This window comes from Numida meleagris, chromosome 19, assembly GCF_002078875.1.
Source record: "Numida meleagris isolate 19003 breed g44 Domestic line chromosome 19, NumMel1.0, whole genome shotgun sequence".
In the NCBI taxonomy this organism is placed as follows: domain Eukaryota; kingdom Metazoa; phylum Chordata; class Aves; order Galliformes; family Numididae; genus Numida; species Numida meleagris.
Window position 1 is genome coordinate 11473350 of NC_034427.1, and position 23971 is coordinate 11497320.

The following is a 23971-nucleotide window of genomic DNA, read 5'->3' on the forward strand; positions in this document are numbered from 1 at the left end:
CAAGAGCAGGAAGCAGGCAATATATTCCTCTCCAAATTAATTGTTGTTATTTTGATTAAAGCACATTATCATATAAATATTTGATTAAGAATGTGATTGAATCTTTCTTGCTTATGAACTGTGACAACTTTAAAGTCTAACCTCTTTCAGCTTGGCACCGCATCATTTTTTTGCTCATTAGCTGCATTTAATAATTCGATCCCATAATATGCTTTGCCATTAGAAACCTGCCTTCGTGTGCCAAGTTCAGATCGATACTGTTAGTTATTTGTGCCACTGCAGATAATTAAACAAAAATTAAAAGCAATTTAACCTTGCAGTCTGGCTGTGGGGCGTTTGAGGAAGGCAGCGGTGGCAGAGCACGGTCAGCAGGGTTTGCTCTGCTGCTGGGGTCTGTGTGGGAAAGGGGGGCCCGAGGTGCCAGGCATGCAGGGAGGGGCCCAGCCAAGAGCTGATCTCTGGGGGGGGCACCTCCTCTTCCCCCATAAGCAGAAGTTCCCGGGGTACGGGTGCTGCCCCATGTGCTCCTGGGGCCGTGGGATCGTGGCTGTGCTGCGGGCTCCTCCTGTCACCCGCAGGCTGGCCCAGTGCAGAGCGATGCCTCCGTCTCTCCCAGCTTACTCCGAACAGAGCCCGCTTTCCTAATTTAAACTGCACACAAAAGCTTGCCTTACATGGTCATGGGTGCTATTTTTAGGTTTGCCAATTAATCCAGCTCCGTTTGAGCTGGATTAGAAATCACATACCCCCTTAATTATAGGTGTACACACTCCAGACTGGCAGCTGTTTGGACATTCTCAGCTGGGAAATCTGCCCTCAGCAGCCGCCCCCTCCCCGGGCCGAGGGCTGCCTGCTCCGTGCCCATCTGCTGCCATGGCACCGCGCCTGCTCCCAGTGCTTGGCCGCCTGCCCCGGGACACAGGTGCCAGGCAGCGATGCGCTGAGACGGGCGGCCTCCCCCTCCCTGTTTTCTTTTTTTCCTTTTCTTCCCCCCCCCCCCCCCTGGGAAAATCTCCTCTGTGTCCCCCAGGCCTTTTCTTCCCACCGCAGGCAGGGCATCGCTCCAGCTTTGGGGACCGCTCTCTTTGCTCCCTCGGCCATGCTGCAGCGCCTGGGGTCACCCCGCAGAGCTGTGCCCCGACGGCTGCTGAGTGCTGCAGGGAACGAGTGCAGATAGCCACACCTGAGCAGAGAGTGGTGCACCCCCCGCTGCTCCTCCACCCCCACTTGTCTCTTCATGGTTTTAAAGCCTGCCGGCCTTCTCTTTTTCTTTGTCTTTTCCTGGTAGCTGACAGGAGTGGGCATAAATGCAGTTTGGTTCTGTTTTGTCTCGGTGTCACGGCACGGCCCCGCTGGCCATGCTGACGGCACGCTGCTCTGCGGCACAGCCCGCTGTCCGGGCACAGGAGCCCTGGGTGCTTTTCCATGGAAGCTGCAGCCGCATACCTTCGCTCATCATAGTTTCCACTGCCCACTGGAAAAAAAAAAGGTGAGCCCCGAGTGCTGCCTTCAGAGCGAGTGGATTCAGCACTTGTTTGCGTCGCCTTCGGGTGGAGCTGCTGCTCCTCCAGCCCCAGGTGCTGCCTTAACACCAGCAGTCCCACCTGCAACGCCACGGAACCATTGGGAAAGAACTGTGGGTCTGGCCGGGGTGGAGGAGGGGAAGCAGAGCTCCCTGCACTGAGGGGCTTTGGGAAACAATTTGGGTGGAGTTCAGGGGGAGGCTTAGGGCCATCGTTGCTGTGGGTTTTGGGGTGGGCACAAGGAGTGGGCCTGCAGCTGCTGCCACTTCTGCCTGGCACGGTGGTGTCCCTGTGACCTGCATGGGGCCGGTTCCCGGTGCAGCCCTGTGCCTGGCGGAGCACCGGCACTGCTCCCACCATGAGTCACGGTGATGCCACGAGACTGCCTTCCCCTGGGCTGGGGGCAAAGAGGAGCTGCGATGTTTCATCTGTGAAGCTTCATGATTATAAATGGTTATCAGGGAGTGACTCAGGGGACAGCAATCCGGCCCATCCTGGCTGCTGGCAGAGCAAGGAAATGCCAGTGGTGAATTCCAAAGGCTTTGTGCATCGCTGGGCAGCCGCCCTCACTGGGACCCACACCCGGAATGAAGGCGTCAGCCCAAAGTGTCCCTCAGTCTCCCCAGGAACAGCGGATTATCCCTGCAGGGAAGGTCTGGTGTGGGGCTGAGCAATGCAGGGGGGCCCCTCCCTGGGGCTGAGGCTGCAGTGCCACTGGGGTGCCCTCCTGGCAGCCTCCCCTCCATGTGCTGCCAGCGCCACTTGCAGCGTGCTCAGGGCAAGCACGTGGCCTGGGACCCCAGGTGCTGTGAGCAGTCCTGGAGACATGAGGTTGCTCCTTACCCACAGCCTGGGAGCAGCTCCCCTCGCCCTTGGCTGCCAGATTCATGTGGGGATGGAGGTGATGGCTCATCACCAGCTCCCTGTGCAGCCCTTGCTGAGGGCATGGGGACACAGCCAGGAGGCCCTGCCTGATGCTAACGCATCCTATAGGCATGAACAGCTCTGCATTCATCTCAGATTTTCCCAGGCTGCAGGAGAGTAGAAATGTCAAACACACAGTCTTGTGGCAAATACACCAAGCTCCGCAGAGAGCACTGATACTTAAGTCCAAGGAGAACCATAATTTGACTGTTTCCAAGCTCAGAACTAATTGGAAAACTGAAGATACGTGGTCCTGCCAGTAAAGCAAGGGCCCACCTGGGGAAGGGGGATGGAGGAAGGGACAGGGAGGCCAAGGAGGGACACACAGTCCATGGCCACATTCTGCTCAGCTACTGAGAAAGCCAAGGGGGGAGTGAGAACCCCCCCATCAGCTGAGAGGCCCCCACAGCCCGCTCCGTGCCTTCCTCTGCTTGCAATAGCCAGCGGGAACTGCAATTAACGTCTGCTGCAATTTCTTCATTATCATAATGACAGTGCTCAGCAAAATATACGAGAGGCATTGACGGTGACGCCCAGATGCTGGAACCATACGATGCCACATGGAAAATCATGGCACCACGTAAAACCCCGACGTTTATATGGCACAGCTGCCTCTGCATAATGCCCCTGTAATTCATCAGTGCGCAGCATCTGGTTCTCTGCTGTCATTCTTCAACTTTCAGACAACCATAATCTCAAGTGTCTTAATAATAACACAGACCTGCCAGACGGAGGGAGGGGGGAGGGGGGCGAGAAGCAGGGCTCCTTTGGTACCATTCATCCCAAATGAGAGGGGAAAAATAGAAACAGTGGGGGAGGGGGGGCTGAGTGCTTCGGGCAGGAGGGATGCGGTGCTGGGGCTGAGGGCCTGGGGGACACTGCCCCGGGGCATGCTGCTTTGGCCTGGGAGAGCTCCCAGGCATCGATCGGCTCCTTCTGGGGCTCATTTCCCGCTGTAGGTCTGATAAAAACCCTTTGGCTGAGCCTGCAACGGGAGCGTGAGTGTGCAGCGATGGCCCTGGCAGAGCTCGTTGGGTCCCCCACAGAACCCCGAAACGCAGCGCTGAGGGTACGGCAGGGGCTGCAAGGACAGGGCTGCAAGGACAGGGCCGTGAGCTGCTGCTGCCAGGCAGGACCCGGCCCCCGGCTCTGAGCGGTCCCGGCCGTGATGCTGTGGGGCCGTGGGGACGTCGGCTCCGGGCCGTGTCGGGCTCCCGCTGCCACCAGGGGGCGAGTGAAGGGGAACTGCACGATGCCACGGGCCGGGGTGGGGATTGGACGCTCGGTGTGAGCGATGTGCTGCGAGAGAGCGCAGCTCGGGGCACCCTGCAGCGTGGCATGGCTGCTCGTACCCCGCTGACAAACCCCGAGGGAAGGGCTCTTCCCCCTCCCCGTGCCACCACTGCTGGGACATCCCTTCCTTCTCCACCCTTTGCAGGTGGGAGCGGGGCTGGGGCAGCTCCATTAGTGCTGCTGAGCTGCACCTGAGGGTGGGGGGAGGTTTCCTCCTGGGCGGGGTACACGTTCCCCCGCAGAAGGCAAAGCATTGAGTGCTGGGCTCTGCCTGCACCTGGGAAAGCTGTCTGCAGGAACAGAAGGGGCGTTTTATTAAATAAGCACACGCTCTCCCTTTGCATTAGAGCTGCCCAGGCAACTCCCAGTGCTTGAACTGGGAGGGGGGGACCCTGATCCTTTAGCACTGCAGTAGTCACAATACTGCTATATTGAGAGAACTCGTGGTGCTTGTGACAGGTAAGAGAAATTGATAATCTTATATGCACGCAGCTAACAGCCCTTCAGCAGACCTACTGGAATAGCTGCAATGCATGGCCGTGCAGAACATTCTGATTTGTTTCATTTTTAGTGCACAGAAACTTAAGACTGCTTTGTGCTTTTGAGGTGGGAGATGAGCAGGGAGAGGCAGGTGATGTTGCCCTGCTCTTACAGTAATTATCTCTTAATATGAAAACGGCATTGCGTCAACAAGCCTGCTTGTGATAAGCTGGAGTTCTGCCACTGCTGAGCCCAGCTGGGCTGTAGGCTTTATCTCAGGTGTGAGCAGGTCATGGCTGTGTTCCTGGCCTCAGTGAGCACAGACCTGCTAGCCTCACCCTGCCACCAGAGGTGACATTTGCTCTGCTCGAGCCCTTGGCAGTGTCCAGATGTGAGGCACCTCTGTGGGTCGCTTTAGGTCACCAGGGTTAAATGTTGATGGCAGTGAAGGGCTCCAGTGTGTGTGCAAAGCACCATGGCCTCATGGCAGCGGTCAGTGGGTGCAGCAGCCATCCCCTGCAGCATCCTGGACCCCATTAGCACTGAAATTCCCTGCAGCAGTTTTTCCAGGCAGCGCTTCTGCTTGGAAGAACAACAGAGTCTGCAGTGCCGGGGTGGGACCCATGAGCCCAATGGGGCTGCAGCCCTCCTCACCCGGCCCTGTTACCTCTGCAAACCCCGAAAATGAAATGTTTGCTCTGATGGACGCTGGGTTAATACATGCAGTGAAATGTTCTCAGGCCAAAGTCCGGCCAACGGGGCCGGCTGTGCATGGAGCAAACAGGTTACGCCAGCGCTGAGCTGGAGCCGCATTCCGCAGTGTTTGTGCCCAGCGGGGCCGGGGGGAGCTGCGCAGTGACCCCATCCCTTTGTGAAAGCAGAGGTCTCAGGCTTTGTAAGTTCTCGTGTTCTTTAACACGTGGGTATAAGCCTGCTTATTGTAGAGCTGCCTCTTTCCTACACCTGCTGATGGTGTCTTTGTGGTCCACCTTGTAGTTGCCTCCCATTGCACTGATTTCCTTTGTGCTTGAGGGGGGTGGGAGGGCTGTGCTCTGCTTGTAGAATCGTGTGAGCTGGGAGAGACCTTCAGTGGCCATCTAGACTGCTGCCCTCACCTGTACCTCGGGGTAGCTGCCATGAGGCTGCGTGGCAGCTCTGTGGGTCGCAGCAGTGATCATCCTCCAAAGCAATATGCATGTGTGGCCCAAACCAAATGCTGAGTTTGCTGAACTCTCACTGGGTCAGGCCTGAGGGCTGCTTTGTCCCCTGCTCAAGGACTGAGAGCTGAGGATGTCCAGCAGCTCAGGAATGAAGCCCAGGAAGGAAATGCCTTCCTGCTGTCCCTCTAGGACAGAGGAATTTTTCTGTCCCTTCTTAAAACATCTTTTTTAATGCAGCTTATCCACCATTTCTGCTGGAGTTGGAGTGGTGGAAAACATTGCTGAAAAATCAGTTTGGATTTGGACACTTCTGGAGGGGTGGTATGGTTTTATCTCCCCTCAGCTCCCCTGGCAACACTTACTACGTGGCTGTAGAGCCGCTGAGGTGGTTACTTCATTGCAGCCTTTTGTTTTGTTTCATTGGAAACCAAAGTTTGGCTGTGTCTAGGCTTGAATTCTTCTGTGGCGTTTTTAATCCAGGTTCCATGGCTTGCTCAGGTCCCAGAGGTAGAAAACAGAGCAGCAATAAATACAGGGAAGGAAGTGCTGGGATGTAAAAGTCTCAGCAGTTGGGCAGAAAGCCTCCATCAGTTTTTGTGATGTGGCCTTATGAGGGCTCCATGAATCTCTGTGTAAAGAGGGGCGAGATGGTTTGGGAGCCTGGGGCAGCAGCATGGCAAGGAAGTTCTTGCTCCTCAGAGGGTTTGGGGTTAGAGCACTCAAGTGGCCAGGAAGGCTGGAGCTGGAGGGGATGGGTGCTGCTGCCTTTGTGCCTCTCCTTCTGGTGTCAGTGCAAACTCTGACAGGGGCAGGTTTTGGTGGGAGCTCTGGGAGGGTGCTGCAGGCGGTGCTGGCCGCTGGACCAACCTCTGGTGCCCATGTTTCTCTCTCTTCTGCATTCTGTGAGATCACAGAGCTCTTACCTTCACGCAGACCAGCACAGGAGTGCCTGCTTCCTGGGAATGGAGACCTTGGCTTGAGGCTGAAAGCCCTCCCCTGGGTTCCTCTGGCTGCAGAGAGGGCTCTGGGCTCTCTGTACAATGGGCTTCTCATGGGATAGCAGTTACTGTCCTGTTTGTGCCTGGAGGTGCTGCCACTGGAAGCAACCAAAGCAGCATTTCTGCTGTGGCTGAGCAGCCTTTACCCAGGGCTGTGTTTGCAACCAAGAGAGTTTCACTTGCTGCCTTATCTCCCTTATCTACTGCTTCCCTGCAGCCAGCACACCGAGGAGTGTTTTCTTCTCATTTATCTGTGTACCTGCCGTAGCAATTGGCCAGAAGAGTTGGGGATTGCTGCAGATACCCAAACAAATCTTTTTCTTCTGATGCACATACATTACTCCAGGAATCAATTTTCCCGCATTGCTTACCAGTCCGAACAGGGCACTGCTTTCCCCACTTCCAGGCTCAGCACCAAAACGAAGTGAAATCTCCTGGAAAGCCCCTCCCCCTCCCAGAGGCTCTAGGGGAGGGGGCAGCCCAGCCCTTCCCTGAGGGACCCCAGCACACCTCGGTGCTCACTGCTGTGTCCTTGGCAGCGACACGGGATCCCTTGGCCTCAATAGCGCACGCCAGGAGCTGGTCTCACTGCACAGATCGTTTTGCTGGCTTTGTAAACTTAATCAGTTTACATGTTGCCATTAGGTCAGGAAAGCTGAATTTACCTTAAATAATTAATCCAGATCAATTAAACACAGGATAACTGTGAAGAATAGCGAAAGGAAGAATGACCCTCGTTGCTTCCACATCTTTATCACGCTTAGATAGCCATAGCAAGAACACAGCTTATGGAGCTTTGACAGTGGGAAAGAAATGTACATTTATGTCTTGTGATGACAGCTCTATCCCGAAGGTTTGACCTAATTACTGTGTCTTGTCTCAATTTCTGTCTGGCAGTTATTGTTGCTGTCATAGTGTCAAATGCAGCTGATGAAAACATCCAATGGTTCCATTAAAATATTAGCAGGGTGAGGCTGCTCTGTTGTGTGAGTGCAAATGCACGTTTCGGTGTTTCCGATATTTTTTGGGGGGGACTATTTTATCAAATACACCATCAAAACAAATACTTGCCAGAACTCCTGGAGGATGCTTCCCAAATGAGAAACTTTTTGAAAATGATTTGTAAAATGTGTTTGATAATCATTTAATATGCTGATAGAAACTATAGAGAAGAGCGAGTTTCTGGCAAAGCTGGAGAAAGAGGTGATGTGATAGACTAGGAAGCAGCAGAGCGCCTGTCCTGTAACGGAGAACTGAAATGCCTTTGCACAGGAGAATCCTACAGGGGCTGGTCCAGCCGGTCTTGGAGCTGCGTGGCGGTAGCTGGCAGTAATTACACACACTGTTCTTGGGATCTTTATTAGTTGGTTCCACGTAACAGCTGCCAGCAGAGAAGTTGGCAGCAAGGAGTGCAGAGCACGCTTCTCCCAGGGGCATGGTTTTAGATAACCCTTCGGTGGGGGGCAGAAGAGCCAGCGCAGGGTGTTCCTGGAAGGCGTCTGTTTCCTCCGCTCCTGCCGATGTCAAAACTTGTTTTCCAGTTCTGAGAACCAGCGGCACAAAAAGACCATAAAGAGTTTTAAAAGGACTTTTTGGCTGGCTGCTTGGGAAGCTCTTTGTAACAAACTGGCAAGTGCGGCTGCCTGCTGTCAGGACACAAGCGCTGCCCTGGCCTCCTCCCAGGGAAAGGAAGGGCTGGGTGAGGTGGAAGTGTTCCCAGCCTCTCGGTTGGTGTAAGGATTGCTTTGGTGTGACAATCTCACCAGCCTTAGCTTCCAGAGAGAACAGCAGAGCCTTGAGCCGTGGAATGCTTCAGCAAGGATGCGGCCTGTGGTTCAGAACCTTGCTTGCTTGCTTGCTTCAAAGTGGAAGTCTTATCCCAAAGTGAAGGAAAGTCGTTTCTGGCTCAGAAGGGTGCGCTCCCAAAGACAGACTGCTGCTCCAGGATGATCTCCACTGCCGCCCTTCTCTCATGTGGTTTGTCTCTTGTGGTTCTGACAGCTCTGTTCATCCCTTGTCGTCAGGCACGGTGCATGTGTATGGCCACGTCTCTATGTAACACACCATTGAAAACATACTGTGCAGAGATAAATCACTGATCTTTTTCTTTCTGATAGGGAAATTAGAGGCTTTGTTTCTTTGGCTGCAGTTCCTAGAGATCAGCATGGTAATGACAGAGCTGATGAACTTTGGGTTGAATGTTGCAAGGCCCCGCTAGCCACAGTGCTTATCTGGATTACTTCTCGGAGCACCAATGTCCTGCCTTCTTCACTGCGAGGTTCACAGAGCAGTCCATAAATCCCTGGTGATGCATACAACGGATTTTGTTTTAATTCCCCATCTGTGCCAAGTCACAGCGCGCTGCTAACAAGCTGTGGTCTGCCCTGCTGTCCTGACATAACCCATGTGTGGTCTGACCCGATCTGTCCCTGGACAAAGGCGGTTCTCCTTCCCCCTGCCCTCTGCCTGCTGGAACGGTGTGTGCTGTGAGGGCTGTGGTGCTGACATGGGGCTGGTGAGTGGGTTCCTGTGTTGTGCACATTGCAGCAGCACTGTCAGACACCTAATGTCAGTGGTGTTGGCACTGGGAAACATCTGCTTGGGCACACAGGCACGCTGCAAACCTGTTAGCAAAATAATCTGCAGCACCAAGACCATTGCCCTGCTTTGTTCCAGGGGGCTGCTCTCCCTCTGTTAGAGACTTTGGAGTTTTAGCAGTAATGGAGTGCTTAGCACTACTGGCAGGAGTCTGTGGGAGGAAAATGCAGCTGCAGGAGCTGTGGGTACTGCAAAGAGTTAACCTGCACTGCTGGTTGCATGACAGCCCCCAGCTGTCAGTGCCTTCCCTCCAGCATTTCCCTCCTTTATTTCATCAAAGCAACAGGCATGGTTTTAATTTTCCATGACTTGCTTATGAAATATGATCCTTGCTGTAATAAAGAAATGATTTGGTTTGTAATGGATACATAAGAAATCAATTTCCTATTTTTAAATTAGGTAAGATTAACAATGAAGCAAACAATAAGCAGAGCGATGAGGAGAAAGAAGGACGGGAGAAGGGCTCAGCAGCCCAGGGACAGAGCGGACTGCACTGGCTGTGAGACTCTGCCTTCGTTAATTGCTTCGCTGAGGCACTCACAGCTGGAGTATTTCTTCCAATGTATATTCATTTTCTGTCTGAAAATTATGGTTTGGGGAAGATTGCTGAAGATTCATGACTCTCCTTCTGCCTAGCAGTGACACTTAAGGTGCAACACAGTTTCTGTTCAAATTCAGAGTTCAAAATAAACTGTTACCACCATAAATGTCTGGGGAACAGCTGCCCTCCCTGGCCTTCCTCTGCATCCCCAGCACCTGGACCAGGAGGTTGGGACCTGCTCCCCAGCAACAGGAAGGGAAGGAGCTTCCAGCTTCTGCTTCCAAAGGTTATGGGAGAGAGCTGCTTGTTGGTAGGTACTGCAGTGGTGTGTCATAGCCTCCAAGGGACTGAGGGCCATCGGGAGGGGATGCAGCCCCTCGCCTCTCGGGATGCTCCATGTACTCTCCTCCCTGGTCCTCCTGGGCACACTCAGGGCACTGTGCAGCACCCCTGGGGCTGTGTGCTGCGGGGGCACCCGCTCAGCTGCAGGATGCCGCTCCTCGGAGCTGCAGCCATCTCCAGAGGCGGATTGCCCTTTAGACCTTGGCCCGCAGACAGTTGATACAGGTTTCCCTGCCAAGCGGCGCTGAGCGCTGCCAGCATGTTTTTGTGTCGTTAACAGATGTGCTGTTGCTCTGGTTTCCTAGGCTCGCACGCAGCGTGCGCTCTTCTGTGCAGGGAGCGCAAGGCCCTCGCTGTCCCCGGAGCCATGGGTCTGAGCACTGTGCAGGTGGGAGCTGTGCAGCGCTGGGGTCTGAGCGCATCGGAGCCTGTCCCCTCGCAGAACTGTACGCTAGACTTGCTAGAGCTGCTCTTTTGGTGCCAGCATCTCCTCCTGGCCCTCCTCCACGCCTGTGCTAAGTGGCTTTGGAGCTGCCCCAGGGGTCTGTCATGGGTTGGAATTAGAGTTGCATTTGGCTGGCTGGTCTGTCTTTCCTTCCTGGATGCTCTTGCTTTTTTTAGCTTATCTCAGTTCTGCATGGGTTTGTGAGTTCCTGCTGAAGTCTCTAACATGATTTGTATGGTGGCTTCTTTTTCCTCCAAGCAATCATAATTTGGCCAGAAATAAATGTCTGCAAAAAAATCTTTTTAAAGTCTCTCCTTCATGTAGGTTTCAGCAGCCTTCTTGAGAGACAGGCCATAAAAACCGATGGGACTTATGGAAATGGTTGGTAGGGCTTCTAGGACTGGGCAGGAGTCCAAACAATTTCTTGTAATCTTCTCCACATAGATCTGTTATTGCTGGGGCAGGTACCAGATGCATTATCACTACTAATCTCCTCCAAGGGTGGAGGGGTGCCTTAGTGCAGATAACTATGATGAAATGGAGCCAGCTTTCTGTCTTGTTGCTATGAAGTCCAAGAAAACTCCATGAAATCTGAGGCCTGCTTCTACTTACCAGTGTCAGAAGGACATTGTTTTTATACTCCAAGACTCGCAGTTATCAAACATCTTCCCTCTCCGTTTCCCAGCTGCTATCCTACTTAAATTTATAGTGTTTTGTGTTTTTTTTTTTTCGCTTTGGCTACCACTGGAGCTTCATGTAACTGCTGGTAGACTCCCCAGCTCCAAGGACAAAACAGACCAAGCGTACAAAACCAAACCCAGACTCCTGATCATCGGGGGCTCTGCCCTCCACCTCCTCTGCCACCATGGCCCTTCACAAACTTGCTATTTCTCGAGGTGACCCAGCCTGAGGTGGAAGGAAGGTTCAAGCATGCTTACCCTAATGAGATCATACTTGAATGGGCTGTAGGAGAAGGAAAGCAGGCACTAATTTGCATTAGAGTCCAGGAGTCAGATTCTCCACCAGAGTCAGGGCAGCATGCTGTCTCCTCCAGAAGGTTTCTCAGGTCTCACCACCCTTGTGCCAGCAGGAATCATTCCTGGGAGAGCTGGGCTGCTGTGGGCTTAGCAGCATGTAAATGTGGAATCACAGTGCTTTGGTAGCAGTAGTGGGGCTGACAGCCATCCTGTCCACCCTGCAGAGGGTGAGCTTCATTTGTCCTGGAACACAGCTGTATATTAGGAACAAATTTCTGGGAAAGGCCATTCCTTGGGCACCTGCACTTGGGAGATGCCGTTGTGGTGCTTTGTAAGAACAAGAACAACCGCAGGTAGTTTGGATAAAGACTAACAACAACAAACTGCAGCTTTACAAAAGGTTCTTTTAGATGAATACAGCGCCTTGAGGCTGTGCAAAAACAGCCCCAAAGCTTTTATGTGTTCCTTTGGGAGGATTATAACAGATGTTTTCTTTTCTTTTTTTTTTTTTCCTGTCTTTTTGTTTTTCCCCCAGTGGTCAGTATCTGACATTTCCAAGGAAGATACAAAAACCATTTCTGGCGTGTGTGTTTGGAACAGTTCTGCTAGCAGCTTATTGATTTGAACAAGAGCTGTAGTCAGGTAATGTCAGCCATACGTCTGCTCACACTTACACTGGAGAAAAGCCATGGCAAGTGCGGTGCAGCTAGCATGACGATGAGCCGAGGCAATCCAGCGATGGCCAATGCCACTGGTGGTAGTGAAGGCAGGGAAAGCTTTCCATGTGTGCTGGGGCAGCTCGGGGCTCTTCCACACTCCCTCCTACAACAAAGAAATTGCATTTGCAATGATCGGAATCAGCCTAAATTTTGCGTTTTGGTATATCCTTCTCTATTAGAGTTTTTTCAGGTGAAAGTTATATCTGTGATGGCTGCTGAAAGCAAGAAGACATACAGTAGCAATTCATTTTTTCCCTTTTCTCTTTTTTTACACCTAGCTATTCGCCATACAGATTCGCAGATGTGGTGGGATGCATTCTGGAATCTTGCTGATTGAGGTGTGCCAGCACTCATTTAACAAATGTGCCCTTTTGTACTGCTGAGGTTAAACCACTGCCAGAAATGTCCTCCATGATCACCAATAATAATTACTAATTTGGAATTTAGAATGCTCTGCTTTGCCACTCATGAGCAGCTTTTTAGTAGTCTTGCAGCCAGGTATGTCTCCAGTCACAATAATTGTCTTCAGTGAGGGAACTAATTGACTACACTGCCGCAAGTATGGAATAAATCACGTTACTATGGTAGCCAAGGTTTTTGGAAAACAGTATTTCCCACAGCATAAGTGCCATTTCTCTGAATTTTACTTCTTTCCCTGAAAATAGCCCTATCATCACAGAGTTGTGAGATTTGAAGTGGGATTTTGCTTTTTCTGAAGAAGAGCTCTGCAGCAAGCTGGATGCTGCTTTCTCAGTTTTACTTCTCTATTTGGTGTAGCCTTCATTCATGTTGACAGGACAGAGGTGTGCTGATATATTATGTACTCAGGCTAATTATGAGAGGGATTGGAACCCGAGAAAGGGTTTAGAAGGAATGAGACAAAACGCAGTTGAAAATCTGACCACGAAACACTTAGAAATGAGTCCAAAGCAGGGCATCGGGCTCAGAGACTTCTCAAGCTGTGCAGAGGTTGGAGCAAGGCCTGGGTCTGAGCATTGCAGATTTATCTGTGCTAAATGAGTACTTGGCACTGAGACCAGTGAGTTAAAGAGACTGCACTAACTTTGTAGCATTGAGCAAGGCGTTCATGGGCATGGTGTGTCCACCACTGTGCCATCTGGTTTTGGTAAATCATGACATAAGTAAGGTATCGGCCCATATCCCCGATGGTATTCGTGGTTGAAGTGTGATTTTGACTTCGTCTCTCTTCTCGTCAGCCACTGGTACATCCACAAGTGTTTTAACAAAGTATTTTGTTTCTCACTTCCCAGAATACCAAGTGCGTTTCATAACACAGCTGTTGCAAATGCTATGGCTCCGTACTCTTCATGTGTTCATCTTTCCTGTGCCTCCTTTCTCTCAATCATATTTATTAGGGCAAGTTTTATATTTCTGTACTAATTTGTAGTAGTTTATTGCATTTGTTGCCTTCCCCTCTTTCTTTAGAAAATCAGAGGAAATTCCAAATTTCAATTTAGAAGCATTTTGTTCTAATTCATTTTGTTTTTATGGAGCATAGTATTTGTTGGAGGGAGAGAAGTTGAGATCATAATCTGGCTCGGTTGACCGAGTTTCTAAATTTTAAACCTCCGCCTTCTCTTTTTTAAACATCTTCTCTGCCAATACTAAACACTGTGATCATTCAAGATGTAAATTGTACTCCCCATAGATGCTGATAGGTTACAGATACATTTACATACAAAGGATCTGTTGAATGATTCACTTAAAAAGTTATTTTCTTGTTCTCAGCCTTAACAGCACAGCAGATTTTCCCCCCATTTTCTGTAGTCGCAGGAACGATTTGCGTGCCCGTCACTCTGAGCAGTGTTTGAGGAGGTACATGTGGTTAAAATGTGTGGAGCAAGAAAACCATAAATGGTTTAAGTGCTTTTGCCAGATTTTTTGGGTCTAGCCCCTTCTGAGGAGTTGTGGGAAGAACGCCCAGAGCAGGGCCTGCCTGGAGCCTGTCAGCCATCACAGGTCAAGGCGAGGCCTTAGCCGCAGTACGATGCCTGGGGCTGGGCTGGGCTGGGCTGGTTGTGAGGCACCTTGTGCCACTGATATCTGCAGCTGGGGATGAGCTACAAGTCATGTGGGCTCACAGTGATGGTACTTGCCTCCCCACTGAGCAGCATTTCATGGGACAAGGGTCACTCCCTTATCCAGGTCCGTACACGTGCAAGACTTGGGCCTTTGGCACGGGTTCCTCTGGCATGAAGTGTGAGCCGCTCCTTTTGTCAGATTCACAGCACTCTGGAAAGCCCCGAGCTTCTGCACATCTCTTGGGCAGCATTTCAAAACATGCTCAGAGTGTTGTGGCACTGTTTGGGACTAAGATCCTCTCATGAGACCCTTAAGAAACCCTGAGACTGAAGCTGGCCATCACCACAATAGATTTTATGAGATCTCCTTGTCCTCCCTCAAACTTACCTAAATAGCAGCTCCCAAACAGCCGCAGCAGTTTGGGAATGGACCAAGCCAATCAACTGTAGAATTATAAACAACCCTGTTTCATACTTACAGTGGCACTCTTTGCATCCCAGAGGGGTATGTATACACTAAGATGTTCAGAGTCTTCCCCTTTGATTGACTGATTGATTTGAATCTGGAGCCCGTTCAGGAGCACAGAGGCTAAAGGCGACCATTTGGGAGACCTACACCCAAGAAGATGTGTTACTGAGCAGCAAACAGGCCAACTGACAGTCACTTCTCCAGAGGCTGCACAGCTTTACTCTGCTTCCCTCACAGCTTTCTATGGTCTACATTTTGTGTGACCTACCTACTGACTTATGTTGTATTGCTTGTTTCAGAATTGGTAATGTTTGAGTTAACTCCTAACGGTGAAGCTGGGAGGCAGTCAGCGGCTTTTCGGGCTGTGTGACCTCTCCTAGCAAACTTGGAAGGGCATTTGTTGGCCAGCTCTGATACTGTTTGTTTTGGGAGGAAGCAGGGTCTATAAAAAGGCTTATTACACAATGTAAATGATTTTCTTTTTGCTAAGCAAATATTTGCAATATATTTTGGGAGATCAAGCATTCAAAGTGAAAAAGCATGATACCTGCCAGGGATGTGAGAAGCACATAAAGGATATCTTAAACTGGGAGAACATGGGATGGTTTTAGAATCTTGATCTACAAGGAAACCAATTTGGAGCCCTTTCAGCCCAAGCTTTAAGGCTTCAGATGCCTCACCTCATCTAGAAAGCTTTTCACAAGCTATCTTGACTTCAACAGTTCCACTAGTTCTTTCTGCAGAAGCCAAGGTACTGTGGAACAGAGACAAATCCTAAGACTTCAGCAAATGAGTGACATCCTAGTACAGGACTTTCCTAGAGGGCAGTTTATTTTACAAAGGTCTGAAGCAACTAATAATGCCCAGCTATGGAGAGCACACTTCCAGCTGGAAGACTGCTCTCAGCTGGTATCATAATTTCTGTATCATTCCTTTGGCTTGAATAAAGGTTGCAAGGAAAGTAGTGGTTTAAACTATTTTACTTAAGAGCAGCAGATCAATGCTAGTCAACATCTAACTTGTGAACTTGTCTCTGTGCTGTGGTATTGTCAGGAGGCCCAATTTGTTGGCATGCAGTTTTATAAACAGTGAGAATACTGGAAATTAGGTCATGTTTTGTATAAACTTTTATTTCAATAGTTTAAAGAATAAGCCATGTAAAACATCTGGAAATCACAGGAACATGAGGCATATATAATAGCAATATCTTAAATATGCATTAGTAATACAAAGTCATCTTTCACTCTGATAAAAGTTACAACTTTATTATTCTACAAAATATTTAAGTCATGAAATATGTTTAGATAATACATATATACAACATCTATTTTTCATTCTTTCCTGTAAGTGATACTGCTGAAATATGAAGAACAAAATTAATCTGAGACTCTTGTGGTTTGTGTGCAGTTGTGAAACAATGTGCTACACCTTGCAGGCTGGATTATATCTACAGAGCTGTCAGCAAGCAATTTATGTACATCATAGGTATATGCAGAATTGTGCATGCAAGTGACAGATTACAGTTTTGAAGACTGTGTGCTCACAGATTCCCACAGGTGCTCAACAATACACAACAACTGATGTAGTTATAAATCATTAGGTCTGGAGTTATTTCTAGGGTGCCCTTACCTGTAGTCTAACTAAACTAAGACCTACTTTTCATCACAACCCCTGCTCATCAGTGTGCTGTTGTATTTTTGGTGGTGATTTGGTAAAATGCTTCTGTCCTGTTACAGAATGTTTGGATTGATAAGTAATTGTATTTCTGATCAGCTACAACTGCTTTATTCTCATCTCCAAGGCAAGCATTTCTCTTTCTATTTCATAGGGAAGGTCAGCATTAACTTGCCCTTCAAAGTACTGTTTGATTTCTTCCACCTCCTTTTCCCAGAACTCTTTGGAGATATTAAACAGTTCAGTTAAGTTGATGCCTTCTAAACCCTTCAAGTTCAAAGCAGTGTCAGCAGGGATGTAACCTATGGCAGTTGGCTTGGCAGAGGCTTTCCCTTGAATTCTGTTGAACATCCACTCCAGCACACGGGAATTCTCTCCAAAGCCAGGCCACAGGAATTTCCCTTGGCTGTCTTTCCGGAACCAATTAACATGAAAGATCCTCGGTAGTTTTGCTGCTGGGCGGTGTGCCATGCTAAGCCAGTGTGCTAAGTATTTGCCAAAATTGTAGCCAAAGAAAGGTCTCATGGCAAATGGATCGTGCATAATAATTTTTCCTGTTCAAAAGACAAATGGAGAACATTTATTCTAAAGCACAAAGTTTCAGTTCCTTCCAGTATTTAGTACCCAGGACCCTTAGCCACCTTTCTGCATGTGAACCATAGAACTTTGAGAAATAGTACAAACATTAGCCTTGAAGTACAAATTAATTTAATCTTTGCAATCAATGGAAAGTAAATTTCTTAAATCTCAGGTCAAACAGTTTAAGATCCTTGAGAGCTGGCCTTCATTATTCATTTATTTTTGCTGAGCTCTAGCAGAACAGATAATTTAAGTTTACTTATCCCAGTCTGTAACAAGAACTCCATATAAGCTCTTCTGGCAACACCATGATTGCACGCTGTTCTGTATGCTTGCCACCTAGGGGATTATTTTGCATAATTTGTCTTTTAAGGAAAATTTGGCTGTTAATTCCAGTATAAATATTTTCTGTTGTAAAAATGCACAGGTTGCAAAATCAGCTGCCAAGATTTAAATGTGAAAGAGCAGAGGGGGAGGACGGAGCAGGCTCTCCAGAGAAGATTGCATGTAATATAGATAGGCAGACTAGATTTTGATTTACCTTTGTGCTCAGCAGCTGCTGTTGCTTCAGATCTCATAGCTGCTCCTATAAATACTCCATGCTGCCAGTTAAAGGCCTCGTATACAAGAGGCACACCTGTAAAGAACAAAGTCACTTCAGTTCTTAGAGATCCAGAAGCGTTTTTATGACAGGTTTTGCTAACTGAGATATTGCTGAATGCCAGTTACTATGTTATTTCTTCTAATTTTTCTTGTTGTTTTTTAACTTGGTTAATTTCCTGGCTTCTTAGAGCAATTTATATGAATGTTTCCAAAACTGGCTACTGATTATTGAGCACATCAGCTGGGAGATATCTGAATTCCCAGCAAATTTTATTGGAAACAGATTCTGGTCCCACGGTCATGATCGTGATATTAGATTCAGGCCTAGCATTACTTCTGTTTGTTTTTCAGCTTTAGGTGGTCTTTAACAGAACAATTTATTTAACTTCTTCACCTGTAAACTGTCTATAACTGCTTTAAAACTCTAATCATTTCTTATCTGAGCTAGTTGGACTAAGCAATTTGAGATAAATAATTTGCTATGTCTCTATTACCAAAGGTACTGGGTCCTGATCTCTCTCCACTCTCTAGTCCTCTATTATCAGTAACTGCTTTGTGTTAACACTTAACAATTTACACATTGTGACTGTGTGTGTATGAAAGGCTAACATGGAGAAGTTAAACTAACGTGGTTGTCCCTTGCTTCTGCAAGTGTAATAGCAAAATGTGTGTCTGTGCCCAGCTATGTTTCAGCTCTTCTGTGATGAGCACTTCAGACTTGCTCTGTGGCTGCTACTTCTCTTACCAGCAGGTCTGCGGCCTCCAAATATTATCCCCTCAATGGGCACGCCTTCGGGCGATTCCCATGCAGGGTCTAGGATGGGGCACTGGCTGGCTGGAGTGCAGAACCGTGAGTTGGGATGAGCACAAGGTTCCCCTGTACAGAATATGATAAAAAGGTCATAATGGCAGATGGAACTTGAATTCAGTAGAGAAAGACAAGAGAGAATGTGGAATAGGGCCAGGTTACCATTATCTGGGGTCCAATCCTTATTCTTCCATGAAGTCAGCGTTACTCCTGGCGGTAATGGCTCATCAATGCCTTCCCAATAGACACCTCCGTCACTGGTTTCGGCTACATTGGTAAAGATGGTGTTCTTGAATATGGTTTTAATAGCGTTGGGGTTTGTTTTGACAGAGGTTCCAGGGGCAACGCCAAAAAAGCCATTTTCTGGATTGATTGCCCTTAAGTTGCCTGGAAGTTAAATGATAAAATATAAGTAAATAAAACTGTTCTAATTCTCTCCAGAACTTTTAGCAAGTCTTGCTGACTCTAAAAGCAAACCATACCTGGCTATTCACCAATCTAATTTCAGTTCCATACCTTGTTCATCAAATTTCATCCAGGCAATATCATCACCCACACACTCAATCTTCCATCCTGGCAGGCTTGGGTTCATCATGGCCAAGTTAGTTTTTCCACATGCACTGGGGAACGCGGCAGCAAAATACTTCTTTTCACCTTCTGGATTTGTAATTCCCAGGATCTATTGAAAATCAAAAGCAATTGTTAAATATGGTTCTTTCTTCTTGCATTTTTCATTTTGAAGATCGTCTCTCAGCAAGCGCTAATGGTAAAACATTTGATTATGCAAAATTCTTCCTCCAAAAGAAGCAGCATGTAATGTAGTTGACAAATAACTCAAGCAGTATTTAATTCATCAAAAAATGCACTCTTCTTGCCCTTAGATTATAAGTAAGCAGACCTTGTATTTTTAGAAATGTCACATATGTATGATTCAAACATCTTTTTATTTTTCTGGTTGAAAATATACAAACTGTAGATAGCTGTGTTACTTAGCTGAGATGTAAGAAAAACAATATTTTTCTTACTGTAAGAAAAGGCAATATTTTTTTTACTGTAGGAGTGGTATGGAGTGAGTACACTTTAGGTATGATACTTCTGCACTTCTCACAGTACACTGACATTTCTCCTGAGACTGTTCAATCACGCACTCTGAAATTCTTTTTGTCAGTGGTACTTTACAGTAGTAGAATATTTAAATGACAGCACTGCAGAATTTTTAGTCCACAGACCTGTTTATAATATGAAAGACAGTTTTCAAACTTGCATTAATCCTTTATGATTCCATTTATAGGGTCAATGTAGATGCCCAGTGATTACATTTAGGCTTTGCTCAAGTGCATGGGGCTGCCTACAAGTAGCCACCGTCAGAAGTTCTTAATCTTTCTTGGTTCCCAATTCTTTGGTTATTTAAAATGTTTGGTACTTAAACTTGCAAGCAGTTTCCCATTTATCAAAAGTCTGCCATGTGATACATTCATACCTAACATGACAGGACTGCTCATATGAGACTGTCATTTTACTGATCCAAGATGGGATTGTATTTACGTTGATCTAACTTCAGGTTTAATGGTTGTTCAAATACACATCATGACTCAACAGCTCTTACCAGCATGTGCTCTGCTAGCCAGCCCTCTTCCTTGGCGATTCTGCTGGCAATTCGAAGAGCAAAGCATTTTTTCCCCAGTAAAGAGTTTCCTCCGTAGCCGCTGCCAAATGAAATGATCTCTCTGCGATCCGGGAGATGAGCAATCAGTGTTAACTCTGGGTTGCACGGCCAGTTGTTGATTAATGGTTCTGCAGAACAGAATGTTGTGCTCATGAATGCAGCAATTTCCATGCTGGATCAGACTGTGCTGTTTCATCAGCACTGAGACTCTGACAGCAACCCGTAGCAGATGCTTCAAAAGGAAAGCCCCTGGTAAATACTAGAGATAATAATCTCCTTTCCATGAAACTCTCATTGAGCTTTGATTCCTTTAATTGACTTTTGAACCTAGTGCAATTACACAAACCACCCCAGTCTTCTATGATGAGCATTTCCTATGCTCAGATAGGAAGTGCTGAGAATATGCAGCCAGCTCTAAAACATGCCCAACTACTTCTAGAGGCGACACACTTAAATCTTCCCCACCTTTTAGCGGTAGAGGACATCCAACCGAGTGAAGGCATTTCACAAACTCTCCATTGCCCAGGGCTTTCAGGGCAGCTGTTCCCATCCGTGTCATGATCCTCATGCTAGCCACCACATATGGAGAATCTGTCAGCTCGATCCCAATCTTGGACAAAGGAGATCCGATAGGCCCCATGCTGAAGGGGATGACGTACATTGTGCGTCCTGTGGAATAGAGACAGGAGTAAGAATGAGACGTGACAAAGAGCAAGGCAGGGAACTTTCGAAATAATCTGTATTAATGTGGAGATTGTTTCTCACTTCTTTAAAAGCTGTTTGTCTTGTGGTTGTCTCAGATGTTTAAACATCTAGCTTTCTGTTTGGCAGATCACATAGCAAGAAGTTTTGTCTTAAATGTTGAAAGCAGCTGTTCAGACAAAATGTCTAGCCAGTAGGAGAGGTGAGTGGAGGCTTCTCGGTGTAGACTGCTGCAACTGAAGTGAATGCTGGGGGTGGGGATCCTCTGTTCTCACATCACTTTCTATTGTCTGTTGAGGTGCTGCATGACTTGAAGAAAGCACCTGAATTTTCCTACCATACTGTGCCCCTCGTTGTGAAGAGAATTAATTCTCTACCAGAAAGAGGCTGAGGACTACCGTTGGGCAGGCATTTGGATCTGTGGTAAAGATCCAGCTGAAACCTACAAAATGACTAATATTGAGGGTCCACACCTAAGCCTTCAGCTAACATTTATTTTATTAAATATCAGAATAATAATTATTAGTGTTTCAATAATCCTAAGAATTCAGTGTCAGCCTTCCTTTCTCACCTACCTTGCATGCAGCCTGGGAATCTGGTGTTGAAAGCTTTCTCAAAATCCTCTTCCGACATCCAGCGACCCAGCTGGCTAGTTCCAGTTTTAGGGATTGGAATGGTATCTCTCTGTTCCTGAGTGATAATGACAGTTTTGCTCTCAATTCTTGCTACGTCTCTTGGGTTAGTGAGAGCCAACCAGCTGCATTTCAATGTAAATCAGGAAAATCAATATTAATTATTTAAAAAAAAAAAGATCAATATGACACTTTCACCCACTTTTTTCACCCCTCTGCTAGAAACTCTTTAGCAAAAAGGGTACAATGTTTTATAAGACTAAAGCTAAAGTGACAGAACCAATATAACTGAGACAAATTTCAAAAATTAGTCAGATACATTCTCTCATACAAATTGCTTCAAGACTTTGCAGTATGAATAACAAATTATATGGCTTGGGAAATTCTGGTTACATGTTAATATTCCTTTGCCTCTTATCTCAGCTTTGTTTTCTACTGCTGACTTTGGGAGAAAAGTTAAGAATCTTGTTTAATTCTCCTCCTCATCAGTATACAGTTGTTTTGTGTGGGATCCACAAAGTGGTGCCTCAAGCAGAGTGGATGCCAAGCAAGTACAGTACATGCTGGTCGAAATGCCTGCAGAATGAGAATCCAGCCTTGCAGATCGGCAATGTCATTTTAAGATAGAGGCATCACAAAAGAAATACTGAGTATAAGCGTGTCATAAACAGTGAAGGAGTTTACTAAACAGAATTCTTTTTTCCCCTCTAAAAATTTTTGCCATTTATTTACGATAGTGAGGATTGTTTTTACATTTTCACCTCTGTGCATAGAAATTTTCCACGAGTATAAAAATGTTCTAGCTGGGCTGTCATAACCATCATCACTACAGCTAAGCATATAATTAACGATGAATAATTTATCTGGTGAATCTTGCCCTTTTCTCTCCCAAATAGTCTGCAAACAGATTGCCAAATTCCTCCACTTAGTTATTCAAAAGTCTTTGCAGATTTCTTCCATGAAGATTTCTTGGTCAGGACATAATTCCTTAGCATGTTCTTGTTGTTAATATTCTCCTTTCATGTTGGGTTAGTTGGGAGAGACGATGAAATATTTGAAAAAAGTACTTGCTGAATACATTACAGTCAAAGCTCATCGGCATGATGTGAATAATGCCTCTACTGAATAATATTTGAACACCCACAGATCTATTTGAATGCCACAAAAAAGTATTTGACGAATAAACTAATTGACTAAAATAGTAGAATTCTTCAAAAGACGTATTTGCTAAACAATATTCAACCATTCCAAATGATTAGTTACATAAGTCTCATGACATTATTTCAGTTCCCTGATTTATGTAACTAATAAATAGAGACAATGTACTGTTGATATTCCTATGCTTTATGTTAATTTTTACAGGAAAATTTTGCTGTTCTTGAGTATTTCAACTATGTAAACTGCGGTACCTAAATGTTCATGGAAAGCAAATACTGAAGGGTTATGAACAGTTTTAAATGTAAACGGGACAGAAAATGCACACTGCTATTCTGAGATGCTCCGTGACCCGCTCTTCTGCTACTCACCAGTTCTCATACTTGCTCAGCTTCTTGATCATGCCTTGCTCCACCATGATGTCCAGAATTTTTTTGTTTTCTTCTTCCGAGCCATCGCAGATATGAATGTTCTCAGGTTGGCACAGCTTGGCATTGCTTTCAATGAACTCCCTCACTTGTGGAGGCAGGCTCTCCAAGTCCCCCTGGATAACCTTGGGCATGACGTTGACCTCAGCTTTCAGCTCTGGGGGCATTACTGCAGCCTGCAGTGCGTCTTGTTGAGGGCTTTGCAGTACTGATTGCAGTCTAAAATCAAATATATCATGTCTGTTAACATACTATGATATTCTGCCATTAATGATGCATAATGCAAGAACAGAATTTGTAGTAGGCTTAATTTTATACCTCTGCCTAAAAATCAACAAAAAGACTTTTAATCACTGCTAATGTCAAGCTGGGAAAAAAACATAGAAACCATTGTACTTACTATTGAGCTGGATGGATGTCAGTGAGGATTTGGCTCTCTTTCGGTTGACAGTGTTTCACTTCCTTTGGAGTGCTCCTTGGTTTCTGAGGTGGTGTTCTCGTTCCTTAAATATTGTCTGTGGTGTCCATCCCTCCGGATGAGGTGAGGGGGGCTTGTCCTTTACATCACCACCGGTTGTGTTTTGTGACAGTGCCACTGACGCATTGTCATTGTGCAGAGTTGTCAACAGCCCTGGCGAGGTAATCATTTAACAGGTCGGATTAATGAATGCTGAACGCGGTGGTTCTTAGTCCCTGGGTTTGCTCTTTGAAGCAGTTACAAAACTTCGATGCAGTTTAACCAAACGTTTATGCCGTTTAGCTTTGAAACCAAAAGCGTCACAATATCTCAGTGTGTGGAAAAGGTTGGGTACAACCTGGAACAGGGAGCTGGCGCAACCCAGCAGCTGGCACAGCGAGCTGATGCTTGCAGGTTGGCTGTGAAGCAGGGGCTCGGCTGAGGTGTGTTTGCTCTGCCTGGCCTGTGGATAAAGTTCAGTGCTGAGCACTGACAGGCCTGAAAGACTGCAGTATGCTCCTGCCTGGAGGTTTTATCTTTGTCCATGCGATTCTAAGGTAGCGTGCAATACAGCTCACAGAATGGTGAATTTGGGAATCCAAGATAAGTTTCTGGGAGTTCCTTAAAGCAAGAAAATTGATGCAAAGAATATTCTTAACCTGCTGCATGCTCAGGCTCGTGCAGTCAGTGAGGTGTTTCCCGCAGGGCTCTCGCCGACCTCATGAGCACAGTGGTCAGTGGCCATGGGAATGCTTC

At 47.1% G+C, this 23971-nt stretch overlaps 1 protein-coding gene and 1 long non-coding RNA gene across 3 annotated transcripts in view; one reads left to right on the top strand and one right to left on the bottom strand.

The window, feature by feature from the left end:
• The window catches only part of LOC110408322, a 28723-nt gene continuing 8493 nt past the window's right edge, over positions 3742 to 23971 (top strand). Inside the window, exon 1 of one of the 2 annotated variants that reach the window (XR_002444288.1) lies at positions 3742 to 3885. This is a non-coding gene — a long non-coding RNA (uncharacterized LOC110408322). Of the gene's footprint in view, positions 3886 to 10088; positions 10248 to 23971 lie in introns of those variants that run through there. The other variant, XR_002444289.1, reaches the window with a different exon arrangement.
• PCK1 (phosphoenolpyruvate carboxykinase 1) lies at positions 15621 to 23765 on the bottom strand. Its single transcript, XM_021416917.1, has 10 exons — positions 23159 to 23765; positions 22702 to 22977; positions 21119 to 21300; positions 20307 to 20510; positions 19782 to 19969; positions 18692 to 18854; positions 18338 to 18562; positions 18113 to 18244; positions 17306 to 17401; positions 15621 to 16739 (listed from the first exon to the last, which is right to left on the bottom strand). Exons 2-10 carry the CDS (start codon positions 22923 to 22925, stop codon positions 16285 to 16287), a joined length of 1869 nt encoding a protein of 622 aa, XP_021272592.1. The 5' UTR covers positions 22926 to 22977; positions 23159 to 23765; the 3' UTR covers positions 15621 to 16284.